We start from the raw sequence: 16,284 nt of genomic DNA, 5'->3' as shown, positions 1-16,284 counted from the left end.
GCCATCAGTTCCAGGCCTGGAGGCTGGGACAACCTGGCAGTCTCCAGCTGAGGCAGATGCCCTGGGTTCTACCTCAGCTGGTCAGTCCAAGGGGACAGCTCCCAAACACGTGACTGTGAGAGCACTTGCCTTCTGGATGGTGGCTTTCAACCTCTCCCTTTCCCAGCCCTAGATCAGGAAGTCTCTTCAAGCTTTGCATCCTGGTCCACTGCAGCATCTGGGGATGGACCCTAGAGCAAGACTGGCTCCTCTGAGAGCCCAGAGCTTTGTTAGGGAAATTGGGGGGTGGGGGAGACCACAATGAAGCTTATTGTCCCCTGTCCCCTCTTTCAGAAAACAAAAGGTTCCCAGTCTCTGGGGAGCCCTAGCCCATGCCCAACCCCTAATCCCCAGCACACAGGGAGGAGCCGGGGCCACTGGAGACAGGAGGTTTTATTGATGCTGATGGGGGTAGGAAAGGCCCCCAGGAGCAAGGGGGCTGAGTCAGTCAGCGGATGCGTAAGGCCTGGGCACATGGGGGCAGGTTAGGACACATTCATATTCTCAGGATTCTATGGCTCCTTCCTGGGGGAAGGGAGAGAGCATCTGGGGAGGGAGGGGCAATTTTAAGAGCGGCAGAGGTTAGAGATGGCTGAGAGCCCCTAACCTGAAAGGAGACACCACAACAGGCAGCAACAACTGTGTGGAAAGCTGGATCAATTGGTCAGTAGCAGAAAACGGGGAAGGGGGCACTGGACTGGCCTCTTGGGGAGGGGTCCAACCTCAGCCTGGGTGAGCTCATGAGAATACCTGGTGTTCCCAAGCAGGGTGGGTGAGGCCCAAAGCCCCCCTCCCCTGCAGGCCTCCTTAAGGAGAAAAAGGCATTCAGGGAGCCCCCTGGCAAAGGGTGCCAGAATTAGTCCTTAAGGCACAGCTGGGGGCAGACAAGGCACCAAGGCACAACTGGTGGCGGGGGTGGGTGTGGGGGAGCAGCCTCCAAGCTGAGTGCCAGGGTCACAAGAGGACACAGGACCGCCCACGCTTGATCGGTGTGGGGTTGAGCACAGCCCGGACAGCCTCGGCAAACACTTCCTTGACGCCGTCCTGCTGCAGGGCCGAGCACTCGAGGTAGCGCACAGCGTGGATCTGCTTGGCCAGTGCCTGGCCCTGCTGCGGTGTGATGGGCGCCTGGCCCTGCTCCTTGAGGCGCCGTAGGGTGTCAGGCTGGGCTCTCAGGTCCTTCTTGGTGCCCACCAGGAGGATGGGCACGTCGGGGCAGTGGTGGCACACTTCCGGGTGCCATTTGTGCCGCACATTCTCATAGGAGGGCGGGCTGGCAATGGAGAAACAGATGACAAAGACGTTGGTCTGAGGATAGGAGAGTGTGCGGAGGCGGTCGTACTCCTCCTGGCCCGCAGTGTCCCACAGGTTCAGGTTCACTGTGCGCCCATCCACTGCGCTCTGGGCACTGTAATTGTCGAACACCGTGGGGATGTACTCTTTGGGGAAGGCATTGGTTGTGTAGCAGATGAGCAGGCACGTCTTGCCCACTGCTCCATCACCCACCACCACACACTTGATGCTCTGCATTGTGGGGGCAGCTGCTGAAGTGGAGGCAACGCCTCCTCCCTCTCCTGGGCCCCTCTGGGTATAGCGACCTGTGGACAGATGAGAGGGATATTGTTGGTTAGAGAGGCCTCTACCTATTGGGAAGAAAGGATGAAGGCAGACAATGGGAAACCAATTCCCGTTCCCTTAACCTAACAGCAGCCCCCAAGACAGACATGAGAGAGACAGATGTGAGGCCTGGAGACCAAGCAAGTTGCTTCAAGAACACAGTCCAACATGGTGGTGGTGGTGGGGAGTTCATGAGCTCTGGCGCCAGACTAAGGTCAAACCCTGGTGCTGCTATTTCCCAGCAGTATGATCCTGGACAAATTACTTACCTTCTCTATGCCTTGGTTTTCCCATCTATAAAATGAGGGATAAGATAAAACCTACTTCATTGGGTTATCATGAGGACTATTTACTATATGGAAAGTATTTAAGTATCAGGTATTTTCCTGTTTCTCTAGGCAATGTAGACACAGGAGAGTACATAAGGATCTTCCAGTTCCTCTACTAATACGCAGCCTTCCCACTCTGGGATGTGGCCGGGGTGGAATCTTTCCCAGCTCAGGGTCCATCCCACACTGATGTTTCAAATTCTCCAAACCTGACATCTTGGCTACTGAGTATGAACCAAAGAGCGCAGTGAGAAGCCCACTAAGGAAGGAGCACTGCTGCCCTATGCCAATCTAGAGTACTCTGGGATGGGGGGACAGGCCACCCCCATCATTCTTGTAAGCATGGAAAGCCCTGTCTGGCAGGAGAATGTTGGAGATTGAGCTGTAGCTGGGACCTGGACTGGAATCTGGCTGTGTTCCTTCAAAGCAAGCCAGGAAGGGATGAACAGAAAAGCAAGACAAAAACTTAACTTTTCTCCTCAATGTGTCCCTTTCCTGAACCATGAATATGTACCTATGAAGAATATCAGGGCCTCCGGTACAGAACACAATGCCACCAAAATGCCATCATTGGGGCAGCACTGTAGTGTAGCAGGCTAAGCTGCTGCCTGCAATGCTGGTATCCCATATGAGCATTGGTTCGAATTCTGGCTGCTCCACTTCCAATCCAGCTCCCTGCTAGCACACCCAGGAAAACAGCAGAAGGTGGCCCAAATACTTGGGCCCCCGCCACCCACGTGGGAGACCTGGATGGAGTTCCAGGCTCCTTGTGGACATCTGAGGAGTGAACCAGCAAATAGAAAATCTCGTTTTCTGTCTCTACCTCTCTGTAACTCGGCCTTTCACATAGATAAATAAATCTTAAAAAAAAAAAAAAAAAAGTCATTGCTGAAAACTGGATACTAAAGTCTGGTGGGCAGGGATTCTGTAACCATAGCCCTACCAGCTAGTTATCTATGACCTTCACAATATTTTTAAGTTCTCTGAGCCTCGATTTTCTCCCCTGTAAAATGGCGATAATCTTGGATATTGCATTCAAATTGCTTAGAGATAAGTTAATGTGAAGAAAGTTTGATATGAGCCATAACACATAGGAAGCGCCAATAAAAAGGCTGCTGTATTTATTAGTAGGGTAAATATTAGAGACAAAGTGCCAGCTCCAGTCACCACCCTGGTTCCCCATACAAGGCACAGGCCTCGTGGTGAGGAACTGCTCTGAAACAAGACAGAGCTTCCGGAAACCCTGGATTATTTATACTGCTGTGGCAAGGGTCCACCTCTTACTGGCTACTTCCTCTCAGCCACAGGGGACTCTTGCTGGCCAGTATGTAACTTCCTTTCACTGATGCTCTCCCACAACCAGTCCTGCTCCATGGGAGGGGCAGCCTGTTTTATCCCTGGCTCCACCTAGGCAGTGGTATCACACACACGCCATCTCAATGTCCACACTGCAAGACTGCAGCCTGCCCTGGGAACCCCTTACCCTCAGCCTGACCGCTCACCACTGCTTCAAATGCCTCAAAAATTAAAATGGGTGGTGGGAGCGACACTGGGGGGGATCTGCCCATTAGGAAGGGGAAAAGGGACACTTGGGGTGTAGGGGGTAGAAAGAATCCAGAGCCCCCCCTCCCCAGCCATAGCTTCCCCTGATACCAGCTGGTAGGGAAACAGTTTCACTCCATGAGGATGCCTCTTGGGTTCACACTAAAAATATTTTCATCTCATTTGCATGAGTAAGAGAGATTCTGCTAGGGTGGGAAAGGGAAGTCAGAACCATCTCGGGCAGGAGAGAGAAGCTTAAACTGGAAGTCAGGAGACCTGAGTTCTAGCCTCAGCTCTGCCTACTCACTGCAACCAAGCATGAAACACTCAACTCTCTCTGGGCCTCAGTTTCCCTATCCAGGAAATGGAGATAAAAATGCCTAAGACAAGGGCACTAGGTGGATGACAGAAGTTAAAAAGCCCTGAGAGCAGGTGCCATTACTTGTGTACACTGGATTACTTGGGAGACCCCAGGGTTTCAGAGCAGAACTCCTGGACCTGCAACCTTTGGTTCCACAGAGGAGGGGAGTGGCTATGGCAGCGTGACTGAGAACTCTCCCCAACAAGCCCAGCAATGGGCTGGCCCAGAAGGCATGAAGGGAACTCTGGCCGGCAGTCACAAGGCCCAAGAGATTGGAAGTACAGCTGGTGCTCCACTCTCCAAGGAGGCGGTTATCAACCAGCAATCAGTAAATCAGCCCTCAAAGGCGGGGGGCGGGTGGGGTGGTGGTGGTGGTGGTGGTGGTGGTGGGGGTGGTGGTTTCCGGGCTGGCAAGGGAACATGGACTGACACCGGAAAAGGATTATGAGTGGGGCAGTGTCCAGAAACAAGCAGAGGCGAAGTGCTGTACAGAGCCAAGGGCACCAAATACCCGAATCTGACCTCCTGAGTTCATCTGCTGATCCTGACCTTCGATTAAAAAGCCTTCACATTGGTATAAACCTTTATAGATTGCACGGTATGTCAATTGATCTTTTGAAACAACCTGTGGGCCCTATTCCTATTTTACAGACAAGGAAACAATCTCAGAGCAGTTAAAGTAATCCAGCATCACACAGCTTGTTAGTAAGGGACCCAGCATACAAACCCAGTTCTTGTGATCCAAAGTCCCATGTCTTTCCCTTATGCATTGCACAGTCTCCAAGTTATCCTTTAGAGGCTAACTCTGTGACCTTGAGCAAGCAAGTCACTTCCCTTTCTGGAACCTGAATTATCTGTAAAGCCAGAGTGGTAACACTAGCCCTCCCAAGCCTCACAGGGCGGCATCAAGGATCCTAAGCACAAGCATGAATGTGCTTTGTAAATTGTGAAGTGCTGTGCACACAGGAGTGGCGGAACAAGGCCTTTCACAGTCAGAGGCAGGAAGCACTGGGTATGCACGTGCCTGGGTGGTGGCACCAACTCAGTGCTCCAGACTCAGGTCTAGTCCAGAGCCTTACCCTCTCTCCCACGACAACTCTGAAATTCTTTGGCCTGAATTGGATCGAGTAAGTTCTCACAGCCCATTGAATGAGGACATATGCTAACTGGTAGTTTCTAGCCTGTGCCATGCAGGTAGAAGGGTTTTCAGTGTTGCAGCAGTCTAAACCAAGAGTAGCCTGCCTAAGGGCTGGGGCTCAACAATGACTTAGTCACTGGGTAGCATTAAAAAAAATTCATTTAGTAAATAATATTTGTAGATTTATATGATATTAACCAAATTACAATGACTTGGTTCTGGCTTTTTATTCCCAAATAAATTCAGATCATGCCTGGTCCCTCATCTTGGCATTCAGTTTTTCATCATCCAATAGAGGTTTCAGAATCACAGAGAACTGGGTTTAAATCCTTATCAGCTGTGTGACCCTGGACTTATGATTTGGCTTTAATCTCCTTATCTTTCAAGTGCAGCAGGAACAGTACCCACCTCAGAGGGTGTTATTAGGATTAAGTGTGTTAGTATATGAACATATGTGCACAATGTAGGTTTCCATATCCTGTCCCAGAGAGGTATCCCATGACCTCGGCAGACAAGACAGTACCATTCCTTCCACTGAACATCCACTCTTGTTTTCCCTCTGCTGCTCTTCCCTCTCTCCTCTCAAATCTTCCTGGTTCCTTGAGGCCTAGCTTGTCTCACCATCCCATGAGGCTACTGAATTCTTTGAATCGACGGAGCATGACCACCCCTTTCAACCCTGCTTTGGCTCCATGGGCTTCTCCTTCTCCAGCGGTCATAGGTACATTTCCCAGATGAGGACGTCCCTCCAATCCTGGAGCCTGGGCTCCTCTCGACCACAGAAGAGCTGTGAGTATAAAGCTGGGTGCGCAGGAGTGTGCAACCACTGCCTTGTGATCGGCTTCACCAGCCCTTATTACTGAGACCTTGAGAGACTCCTCCGAAGCCCAGGATTGGGTCCCATAGCCCAACCTCCAAGCCAATGCTGCAATGCTGACTTGTACTGGACAGCAATGAAAGTCAAAAGCTATGACTGCAATAGGCACAAATTTCTCTTCCTAGGTTCAGCTAAAACTTGGCTCCAGCAAGGAAGGAGTACATCCCATGGGAGTACAGCTCATGGGGATCCATCCTGAGTGTGGTCCCTAGAGCCCAGCCTGCACCCAGTGGGGCCTGGCTTTGGGGTGTGGCCCAGGAGGCCCAGAAGCAGGGAGGGAAAGGAAGTTTGCCTGATTGCCAGATCGCTGTGGCCGTTAGAGCAGGGGAAGTGTCCCAACAGGGAGTGGGGGAGGGGGAGAAGTGGGCTCTAAGAGCCTGGCAAGTGTGGAGGCAGCTGGGAACTTACTTAGTACAGCTTGTAACTGCCTCCCTCACACCGGGCTTCCCTTCTGCAGTCCTCCCTGAACCTCCTTCTAACTGCTATCCATCTCTAAGCATTTCCACCCTCAGCTCCAGCCACATCACCCTGATCCTCTACAAAGTGGCCTCTCCATTCTCTTGCCCAAAATGCATGAGGTATCAATAGTCACAGAGCCAAGCCCCACTGCCACCTCCTCCAGGAAAGTGTGCATAAATCACTCAAGTCACAAGTGACAAGCTATCCAAAGTCTGGTCCCTGTCTCTCTCACAGGCATGTACTTGCATCACACAGAGGCTGATCTGATTCTTATCTCTTGTCATTAGACCGAGAGGGCCTGGAGGGCAATGTCCTGGATGAGTTCTGTCTCCCTAGGCAGGGTCCAGCACACAGGGGCTGTAAGTAAGTAACTGAGTGAACTCAATCTGTCCTTCATGTCTTTGCACATGGGAGTTCCTCTTCCTGGAACGCTCTCAACCCTTCAGATCCTCCTTGTCCTGAAGGGCCCGGTTCCGCAGGACACCACAGCAGCCTCCTCTCCTGCCTTGCCTTCCCCAGCACGGACAGCCTGTGTTGTTCATTGCACTGAACTAACTGGAAGCTTCCTGGTTTGGGGCCGGGCGGGTGCGGGAGAATCTGACCTATTCATTTCCAGAAGCCCAGCACAGGGCTAAGCAAAAATTGCAGACTAACACACACCTCCTCCCCCATTAATTCAGACTTCAATGCCGGGAACAAGTCTCCATGCCCAAGAGAAGCAAGACAAAGGTAACCAGCTTCTTCCTTACCCGCAGGAACACAGAGTTACGGTAACAGACACACAGGAGATTTTTGCCTGGTTCTTAGCTGGAAGAATGAGGGGTGAAGCAGGCAGAACTAGCTTAGCAGGGATGCGGGCTGGGTAGCAAAAATGGTCCTGATAGATAATGATTGGGATTAGATAAAGAAAAGCATCAGAGATGAGTCGAGGGGCAGGGGCATTGCTGGAAGCTTCAGAAGCCTCCTTGCTTATTTGTTTGTTTTGAAGAGAGGAGGAGAGGTGATGTGAACAGACTCAAAGGGGCTGCAGCTGGCTGCAGCTGGGTTGGGAGGAGGAAGCTGGAGGAGATATGAGGTCAGTGTGAGGCTGGGCCCAAGCCAAGGGCTGAGTCTCTGTCTTTCTTCCCCTTCTCTCCATCAGCAGTGCAGAACCCAAGAGAGCCTAGTTCCCAGCCGTTGAAAAACAATCCATGCTGGAAGACTTTCCAACTCTTGCTTTTGTCTGTCTGTCAGCCCCTGCAGAGGACCCAGTGCTGCCGCAGCGAGGGTAAGGGCAAAGTTGATGCCACCTAGTAGGAGCTAGAAAGCAGCAAACAAGTTGCAGCTTAGAAAGCTGTTGGGGTTGGTCCCCTTTCTTTGTGTTTCCTTCTGTCCCAGCACCTGGGTTGTTCCACAAAGGATGGGGCCCAGGGCTGAGACCACTCTGGCAGGGGGAGCAGAGGAGGCCGACCCCTCCCCCACCAGGCAGCACAGAGGAAGACTTGCACACTGGCTTCCGCCTAGCAGCAGCTCAGCCGTCCCCGGGCCCGAGAAAGGCCTGTAAAGTGGCACTTCCTTTGCCTTTGCTCTTTTCACATGAGGCAGAACAGAAGTGCCATCTTCCCAGTCCTGCCTCCCCCGGCTGAAAATACCCACAAAGAGACCCAGGGCTGCCCGAGCCCTGCCTCCCCGCCTGTGGCCCGAGGGGGTTTCCACAAGGGAAAATAGCACCAGGGAGGAAACTCCAGCGTCTATTTTCCACTGTCAGTGGGGCAGAGCTGGTGCAGGGGACAGGGGGCTCCCTCATCTTGCTGCCTCCTGGCAGCATCCCGCACACTGGCTGTCCTCTTATCTCTCAACCTCTAACAATCCCTGTGTGTGGAGGCAGATGCTCCTCGGGCTGTCAGATCAAGGCTGGTGGAGGGCACAGCAAGGAGGACTCGGGGGAGGGAGAGTCAGAGCTATCAGTGTTCACTGTGCCCTTTGAGGGTATTGATAGGCAACTCCTTAATGTTGAACAGAGAAAACTAGGTTGACCAGGATTATAAACAGCTGGTACCAAATGCGGGACAAGGGTCTCCTAATCTCCAGCCTGATGCTAGTTCCACAAAGGAAAGTGAGAACTATTACTGTGGCCCAGGAATAGGCCCAGCATCTCTCTGACCTCATTCATGATGACCCTACCATGGTGTAGCCCAGGCTGATCTAAGTCTCAGGTGTTTTTGCTTTTTAAGTTCCTTGGCCCTGCGGCCAGCGCTGTGGTGCAGTGAGTTAAGCCACGGCCCTGCAGTGCCAGCGGCATCCCATATGGGCACCAGTTGGAGTCTGGGATACTCCACTTCCGATCAGGCTCTCTGCTAATACGCCTAAGAAAGCAGTAGAAGATGGCCCAAGTCCCTAGGCCAGGCCTCTGCACCCACATGGGAGACTTGGAACAAGCTCCTGGCCCATCCCTGGCCATTGTGGCCATTTGGGGAATGAACCAGCAGATTAAAGATCTTTCTCTCTCTTTCTGTAACTCTACCTTTCAAATAAATAAGTCTTTAAAAAAAGAAAAAGTTCCTTGGTCCTCATGCCTAGTCCATCGTGGGTGTTCATATTTTAACACTGACATTACAGGACAGCCAGCCACCCTGGCCAGGCCCCAACTGAGCAGCTCTTCCTCTGGCCGTGAGCTCCTGGGGAGATGCCCTCCCCCTAAGAAAGGAGGATAAAAGAGGAAGCTGGACACTGGACAGGAAAACCAGTCTGATCTGGGGTGGTGGCCCAGGCTTTGTCTTTGGTTTTCCTCCTCAGCTCTTCCCATGGACTCCTGCAAACCTCATCACTAGTTAGACTGTTGTAGGGGAAGGAGAGCTCTTCAGTCTGAGTCCAGGCTCCTGTTTCTCCCCGTTCCAAGCTTCCACTACCCCAATATCTTTCTAGTCGTCTCCCTAGAGCCACAACTTCTCCCATCTTCCTGCTCATGACCCCCTAAAAATTCAAACCAGCTACCACATCTGTCCTAACCATCTTACCAAGAATTACCACCCATATCCCAGATTCTCAACTAGGATCTGTGACAACCACACATTCACTTCTTTCCATGGCATGACCTTGTTCATATTTCCTTAGCCAAGACCTCAACAGCAGTCCCCTAGGTTGTAAACCCCACCCCACCATGATGTTGTCTCATTGAGATCCCTTCCACCCTGGGCATATTTTTCCAGCAATGACTTTCTTGCAAGTAGCTCAAACTTGCAATAGGGCCACATCTTGTCTGCGAGAACCCCCACCTCATCATCCTGTCTTTACTCTCAGAGCCTCGTGGGTTGCCCAGTAATGCATAATTGCTAAGATAAGTACTGGTCTGCCAGGCTGGAAACTAGGACTCTTAATAGATTTTTGTTGAGCTGGGAAAATGCCCTGTATGCACATCCTTTCCTGTGCTGGGATTTTTGCAGATCCCTGGGATTTCCTCCAGGGGTCAAACCTCTGTACCTCCCAGAAATGAGACTAGGAGAGACAGGTGTGTAGAAGGGCAAGACTGAGAGAAGAGACAATTTATAGGAGGACAACTGTGAGATGGGAAGAGGATAGGATGGGGAACAGAGCTAGCTCTTGAATTCAGCTGTGTTTGGGAGAGCTCAAAAATGTAGCACTTGCTTCACTCCCCATCTTTTTCAGTGGAGAGTAATGAATACAGCAGACTGTATGCAGAGAGAAGCAAGACCCTCAGCATGCATCCCTAAAGCTTGAGGGAGGAGCTCTAGCATGGAGACTAGAGCTTGCAGAGACAGGATGAACTGAAGTTAAGACTTGGGAGAAATTCCTGAGAGACAGAAGTGTCCTAGGTAAAAGGGGGAATATTAAAGCCGCCTACAGGCAGAGCAAGCAGCAGAACTCCAGGCGACTTCTGCCTAGTCACCAAGGTCCAGTACAGACTAGGACATGTGAGTACCCAGCCTGGGCAGGACCCAGAAAGCAGCCGAGAAGGGGGCACACGCCTTTGCTTCATATCCTTCTTTTCCTAATTCAAAACTCTAACAGATAAGACTAAAGTTAGACCAGCTGCAACCTCCCCTCCTTCCTTTCCATCACACCCAGGTGGTGCTGCAAACAGTGGGTGCTGGGAGTCAGGGACCTTCAGACTGTCCGTCAGCCTCCAGGCATGGTCTCTGGGTCAATCACTCAAGGGCTTGGGTGATTTTGATTTCCCATGGCTTCTCTCACCATTCTTGTTCCTGTGACACCCTACTCTGATGGCTACAGACTGCTTCCGCCTGCCCAACCACAACCTCACCCGTCGCAGGTTCCCTCCATTCCGCTGGTTTCCCTGCTCTGTGCCCTCTCAGGCTGAGGGCAGTTATTTTGTCTCCATGAGATAAAGATGGAGATACATAGACACTTGCACATGCGCACACAGTTTCTGCCCTTTAATCATGTTACCCTCCAAGCTCTGGAACTTCGAGAAGGCTCTCAAACTCACTGAGTCTACGGCAGTTCCTGACCCCAACGCCTGAGATAAGTGGCTGAAAGGGAAGGAGACAGAGAGAGGCTGACAGGTTGAGGGATCAAGAAGAATGAGAGGAGAGGGAAGAAGCAAGAGGGTGGATGTGTATGGGAGCCCAGGGCTGGGAAGCAGAGATGGTGGGGAGGCTGGCAGGGGCCCTAGAAGAACAGAGGAGCTGGGGACGTGAGGACAAGTTGGGGCCCTGATAGAATCGTGTTTGAAGGGACGAGGGACAAAGGTTTGTGGGCACAGCTAAAGGAGGGGCAGGGGAAGAAATATAATACAGTACGTAGGACTCATGGACCAAGACTTGGGGCAAAGACTAGGCAGCTCCCAATCACTGCCCACAGTCCAGACCCCTGCTGCCTCCCCAGTCTTGTTGACTTGTCAGGCACTATCTCGGATCACCTCTGAATGGGAATCCTCCCACTTCCAGTCAGATGGCAAGGCTGGGCCTTTTCTTGCCTCAGTTTACCCCCCCCCCCCCCCAAGAGCAAGGCCAGGCACAGCAGGTGTCTGCTCACTAAATACCTGTTTTCTGGCCGCAGGCATGGACAGGTTGGGCCTCAAAAAAAAAAAAAAAAAAAAAAAGACACAGAGAGGAGAGGGGTTGGTGAAGTCCTGCTTAGTGCTAAGCAGAGGAGCCGGGGCTGCAGCCTGGGAACGTGGAGCTGACTGGCGTCCACTTGCCGGGCCCAGAGCGCGAGGGGCTGCAGAGGCCTCAGACGCCGCCCCCTCTGTCACAACCGCCGGAGCAGAAGGAGCAGAAGGAGCAGAAGGAGCGCCGTCCCCGGCCCGGGGGCTCTCTCGGCTCGCGCTTCTGAAATACCACCCCCACCCGCCCAGCACTTCTGCAGACACGCCGCCGCGCAGACCCAGCTCCCAGCTCTGCGCTCTCCCCTTTCGGACACTGCTCTGGCCAAGCCTGCGGGGTCCCTCGCGGCTCGCAGGCGCGGGAACAGCCACGGGGAACGCACCCTCCCCGAGCCGCCACCGGCTCGCCCCAGCCCCGTCCCCGCCCCGGCCGGCCGCGCCCGCCCAACTCCGAGGGAGCCGAGAGCCTCCCGCCCGCGGCCTCCCGCAAGTAAACTTCCTGCGCCGGCGCCGGCGCCCAGTCCCGGGCTGGCCGGGCTCCCCTCCCCCGGACCCCTGCCCGCCCGCCCGCCCGGGCCGGGCCTCACCTGGTGCCCTCCCCACGGCGGGGGAGCTGGGGGCGGCGGAGCGGCTCCGGGCTCGAGAAGGAAGTGAGAGCGGGAGGCCGGAGGAAGTGGGGGGGCGGCCAGGGCGGCCGGGGCGGGGCGCGGGGGCGGGCCGGGGCGGGGCGCGACCAGGAAGTCCGCAGCCGGTGCCCCCCACTGCTCCCGGCTCTGCCCGGCCTCGCCCCCGGCCCGGGCCTGGCCGCCCCTCTGCCCGCCGCCCCGCAGCCCCCGTCCCGGGGGCCTCTTGAGGACGCGTCTCCCCGCCTCCTGCTGGCTACCCGGCCCCAGCAAAGCCATTGGTCCGCGCCCCCACCAACCTCGGCGGGAAGATGCTGAGAAAAGGCGCCCCTCGGCCTGGTGCCTCCAGCCGAGTCCAGGGGTCGAGCGTTGGCCGAGGCCGGGGGATGGCGAAAGTGGGTCAGGCTGGGGCAGTCCCCACCCGAGCCCCGAGCCCCGGGGCAGTGCCGGGTGGTGGTGGTGGTGGTGATTCAGCAGTGGGAAGGCCCCAGACCCCTGGGGAGGGTGGGGAGACTGGGGGAAGGGGAGCTGGCGTCAGCACCCTGGGGACAGACGAGCTCAGCAGAGGCGCAGGCGGAGCCGCGGGCCCCAAAAACAGGATGTCGCGTCGTGGTTCCGCACCCCGCGGCCGCGCTGGGGGGCGGGGCGGGCGGAGGACGTGGGGCTCCCCTAGCTCCCTCTTCTCGCCCGGGCGCGTAGCTGCCGGGGGCTGCAAGGCCGCACCCAGGCCCGAGGTCCGGCCGGGGCCCCGAGGACCCGCTACCGGGTGGACTCGTGGGCGCCCTCTGGCGCTTCTGTGCGCAGGCCTTGCCTTGAAAATCCGTGTTCTCGGTTTCAGCGCGAACTTTCTGAGCGCCTACCACGTGTGCCTCCGTGCTGGGTGCTGTGTTTATGACAGTTTTCCAGAGTGTTTCGAAAGAAAGAGGAGGAACGATCCCGGGATAACTACTGTAACCTTGCTGAGCCTCAATTCTGTCCTCGATCAAACGAGTAATTTCTCCACCCGGTTGTTGAGCAGACAGCATGAGAATGGGTGTGAAAGGCCTGCTGTCAACCGCGTGGCTCCAAGTTAAACCTCAACAAATGCCTTAAAAAACAAAAAACTGTACTACAGGGGCCGGCTTGCAGCGCAGCGGGTTAAGGTAGGCGATCCAGCTCCCTGCTAATGTGCCAGGGAAAGCGTCGGAGGGTGGTCCAAATGCTTGGGTCCCTGCACCCACGTGGGAGACCCAAAGGAAGTTCCTGGCTCCTGCTTTGGGGCTGGCCCAGCCCTGCCTGTCATGGCCATTTGGGGAGGGAACCAGGGGAAGGAAGACCTCTCTGTCTCTCTGTAACTCTGCCTTCCAAGTAAATCGTTTAAAAAAAAAAAAAAAAACTATAAATACGAGTTTTCTAAACAGAACCTGCCTGCCTACTTCTACTTCTCTGGGTCTTTGCACATTCTGTTCCCTCGCAGTTCTTATTGATTGTTGGGGGAATCAACTCAGTGTTTCACAGTCTGCCCTTAAAGGACCACCCTCTACCTGCCTGCTGTCATCCCTTCTCCTTCCTCAACAAACAATACCATGCACATGAATTTGATAACAACTTCCAGGGCTGTCCAATATAAATTTAATATGAACTGAATACGTGATCTTAAATGGTCTAGTAATGACATTTTTGAGTAGGTAAAAAAGAAACTTTTTTTAAAAGATTTATTTATTTGAAAGAGTTACACAGAGAGAGGAGAGGCAGAGAGAGAGGTCTTCCATCCGCTGGTTCACTCCCCAATTGGCCACAACGGCTGGTGCTGTGCTGATTTAAAGGCAGGAGCCAGGAGATTCTTCCAGGTCTCCCAATGTGGATGCAGGAGCCCAAGAACTTGGGCCATCTTCTGCTTTACCAGGTCATAGCAGAGAGCTGGATTGGAAGTGGACCAGCCAGGACTCCAACTGGCACTGATATGGAATGCCAGCACTGCAGGCCATGGCTTTATCTGCTATGCCACAGTGTCAGCCTCACGGTTTATTTTTTATTTTATTTTATTTACTTATTTGAGAGGCAGAATTACAGACAGAAGAGGGACAGACAGAGAGAAGGGTCTTCCATCTGCTGATTCACTCCCCAAATGGCCACAAAGGCCAGAGCTGGGTTGATCCTAGGCCAGGAGCCAGGAGCTTCTTCTAGGTCTCCCCCGTGGGTGCACTTGGGCCATCTTCTGCTTTCCCAGACCATATCAGAGAGCTGGATTGGAAGAGGAGCAGCCGGGACTATAACTGGTACCTGTATGGGATGCTGGTGCTTCAGGCGGAGGCTTAGCCTACCATGCCGCAGCACCGGCCCCAATAAATAAATCTTTACACAAAAATTATGTCCTAAAATATAGGTGTTTAAGCTGTATTCCTAGGGTTCCCTTCTCAGGATGTGAGGGCAGGAAAATAATGGGGCTTTGGACTCCATCCCTTTCAATCAGAGAAGGTTTGCTTTTATCTGATCTATATGCTGATGTGAATAAAGAGCTAGGTTTTATTTATTTATTTTTTTAAAGATTCATTTACTTATTTGAAAGGCGAAGTTACAGAGAGGCAGAGGCAGAGAAGTCTTCCATTTGCTGGTTCACTCCCCATATGGCCACAATGGCCAGAGCTGCGCTGACCCGAAGCCAGGAACCAGCACCCTCTTCTGGGTCTTCCATGTGAGTGCAGGGGCCCAAGCTCTTGGGTTATCTTCTATTGCTTTCCCAGGCCATAAGCAGAGAGCTGGATTAGAAGTGGAGCAGCTGGGGCTCTAACCAGTGCCAATATGGAATCCTGGCACTGTAGGCTAGGTTTTAAAAATTAATTAATATATTTGAAAGGCAGAGAGACTGTCAGGGAGAGTACTCTCATCTGCTGGTTCCCTCCATAAATGCCCACAAAGGCTGGGGCTGGAGCAGACAGAAGCTGAGAGCAAGGAATTCAATCTGAGTCTCCCATGTGGGTGATAATGAATTCAATTAATTGAGGCATTACCAGTGCCTCCTAGGGGTTGCATTCGTAGGGAGTTGGAGTTGGGAACCAGAGCCCAGTAACAAGCAAATCAAGGCATTCTGATTTGGGACACAGGCATCCCAACTGCCATCATTACTGCCAGGCTAAACGTCCATCCCCAAAACATTTTTATTTGTTTTTTTGCAAGAGAAATTTCAAAATAAACTCAGGGATGTGGTAGTAAGACTAGGGTGAGCATTAAGTACAGTAAAGCAAAAGACTAGATTGGCAGTCGAGGGTCAGACTTCGTTTCCGGAGTCTCTGAGGGTCTTGGGCTTGTGTAGAGCCCTGTCTGGTTCAGGAGGGAGAACCTGGCTCCAAGATCTGATGGTCTGGCAGGATATGGGTCTGTTGCATCTGGAGCTACCGGAAGAGGAACAGAGAGTCTAGGGCTGGGCTTCAGAACACCTTGAAGTCTAACCTTGGCTCAGACAGACTAATGAGATTTTAGGCTAGGCCCTACCCGTCTGTGGGTCTCAGAATCCTCCACTAGAAAACAAGGAGTTGAATTAGGTGAGCTCTGACCTTGTATGATACACTCCCCAGAACGATAATTAAGTAGTTAAGGTCTATGCATATAGCATATTGCTCATAGTTCTTTAATGCCACTTACATCATCATGATTTGTGCCTGTGCCTCATCTCTGTCTCCCCCACTGAGTATAAGTCTGTGTCTGATTCATCTCTGTATCCACCCCCTAGGCCCGGCACAGGCAGGCCCGAGCACATATTCATCTTCAGTAAACATCTGTGGAATTGTCACCAGGGAAAAGAGCCGTGGAAGCCGTGGGGTTCAGGTCTTCACACAAGAAAGAATTTAGGCATGTGAGAGAGAGAGTTAAGTAATAAGGTTTTATTAGGGATAGGGCATCCGTCAGAATGGAAGGGACAGAGTGCCCAGTCACTCGGCCTGGGGGAGAGCGAGGTTACATGGTTGAGTGGAGACAATGCACCTGGGCAGACCAGGCGGGCGGCTCAGCAGAGAGCAGAGGGCTGATCCCACAGTCTTTGGACTCCTGGTTTTTAAGGGAGTCTCTTTACCCTCTCCTCCTCTCCAAAGGATGGGGAGCCCTGGCAGAAGGGTTTGTTGGGTGAAAATACGAAAAATTCCTCTCTAAGTTTACCACTGAGGTTGTCAGACAGGGGAAGCCTTGCTGGCACCAGCCAAGGGGCTTCTAAGGTGCTGGCCTTAGAGGAAAGATGTATGTCAGGCCAGGTAGAAGGGGC

At 53.2% G+C, this 16,284-nt stretch overlaps 1 protein-coding gene across 2 annotated transcripts; it reads right to left on the bottom strand.

The window, feature by feature from the left end:
* Positions 1 to 414: 414 nt before the first annotated feature.
* Positions 415 to 12,621, bottom strand: RHOG (ras homolog family member G). 2 transcript variants are annotated; one of them, XM_062196623.1, is made up of 2 exons: positions 12,350 to 12,621; positions 415 to 1,637 (listed from the first exon to the last, which is right to left on the bottom strand). In XM_062196623.1, exon 2 carries the CDS (start codon positions 1,567 to 1,569, stop codon positions 994 to 996), a length of 576 nt encoding a protein of 191 aa, XP_062052607.1. In that variant the 5' UTR covers positions 1,570 to 1,637; positions 12,350 to 12,621; the 3' UTR covers positions 415 to 993. The 2 variants fall into 2 exon arrangements, with proteins under 2 accessions (XP_062052607.1, XP_062052606.1); XM_062196622.1 differs by lacking the exon at positions 12,350 to 12,621 and adding an exon at positions 12,015 to 12,116.
* Positions 12,622 to 16,284: the final 3,663 nt, after the last annotated feature.

Source organism: Lepus europaeus, chromosome 7 (genome assembly GCF_033115175.1).
Source record: "Lepus europaeus isolate LE1 chromosome 7, mLepTim1.pri, whole genome shotgun sequence".
Classification (NCBI taxonomy): domain Eukaryota; kingdom Metazoa; phylum Chordata; class Mammalia; order Lagomorpha; family Leporidae; genus Lepus; species Lepus europaeus.
Note: the sequence above shows the minus strand (reverse complement) of the source record. Positions and strands in the feature narration are given on the sequence as shown.

Excerpts from the sequence above, each read along its gene's own strand:
- RHOG (XM_062196623.1), bottom strand. The coding sequence starts at position 1,569 with ATGCAGAGCATCAAGTGTGTGGTGGTGGGTGATGGAGCAGTGGGCAAG.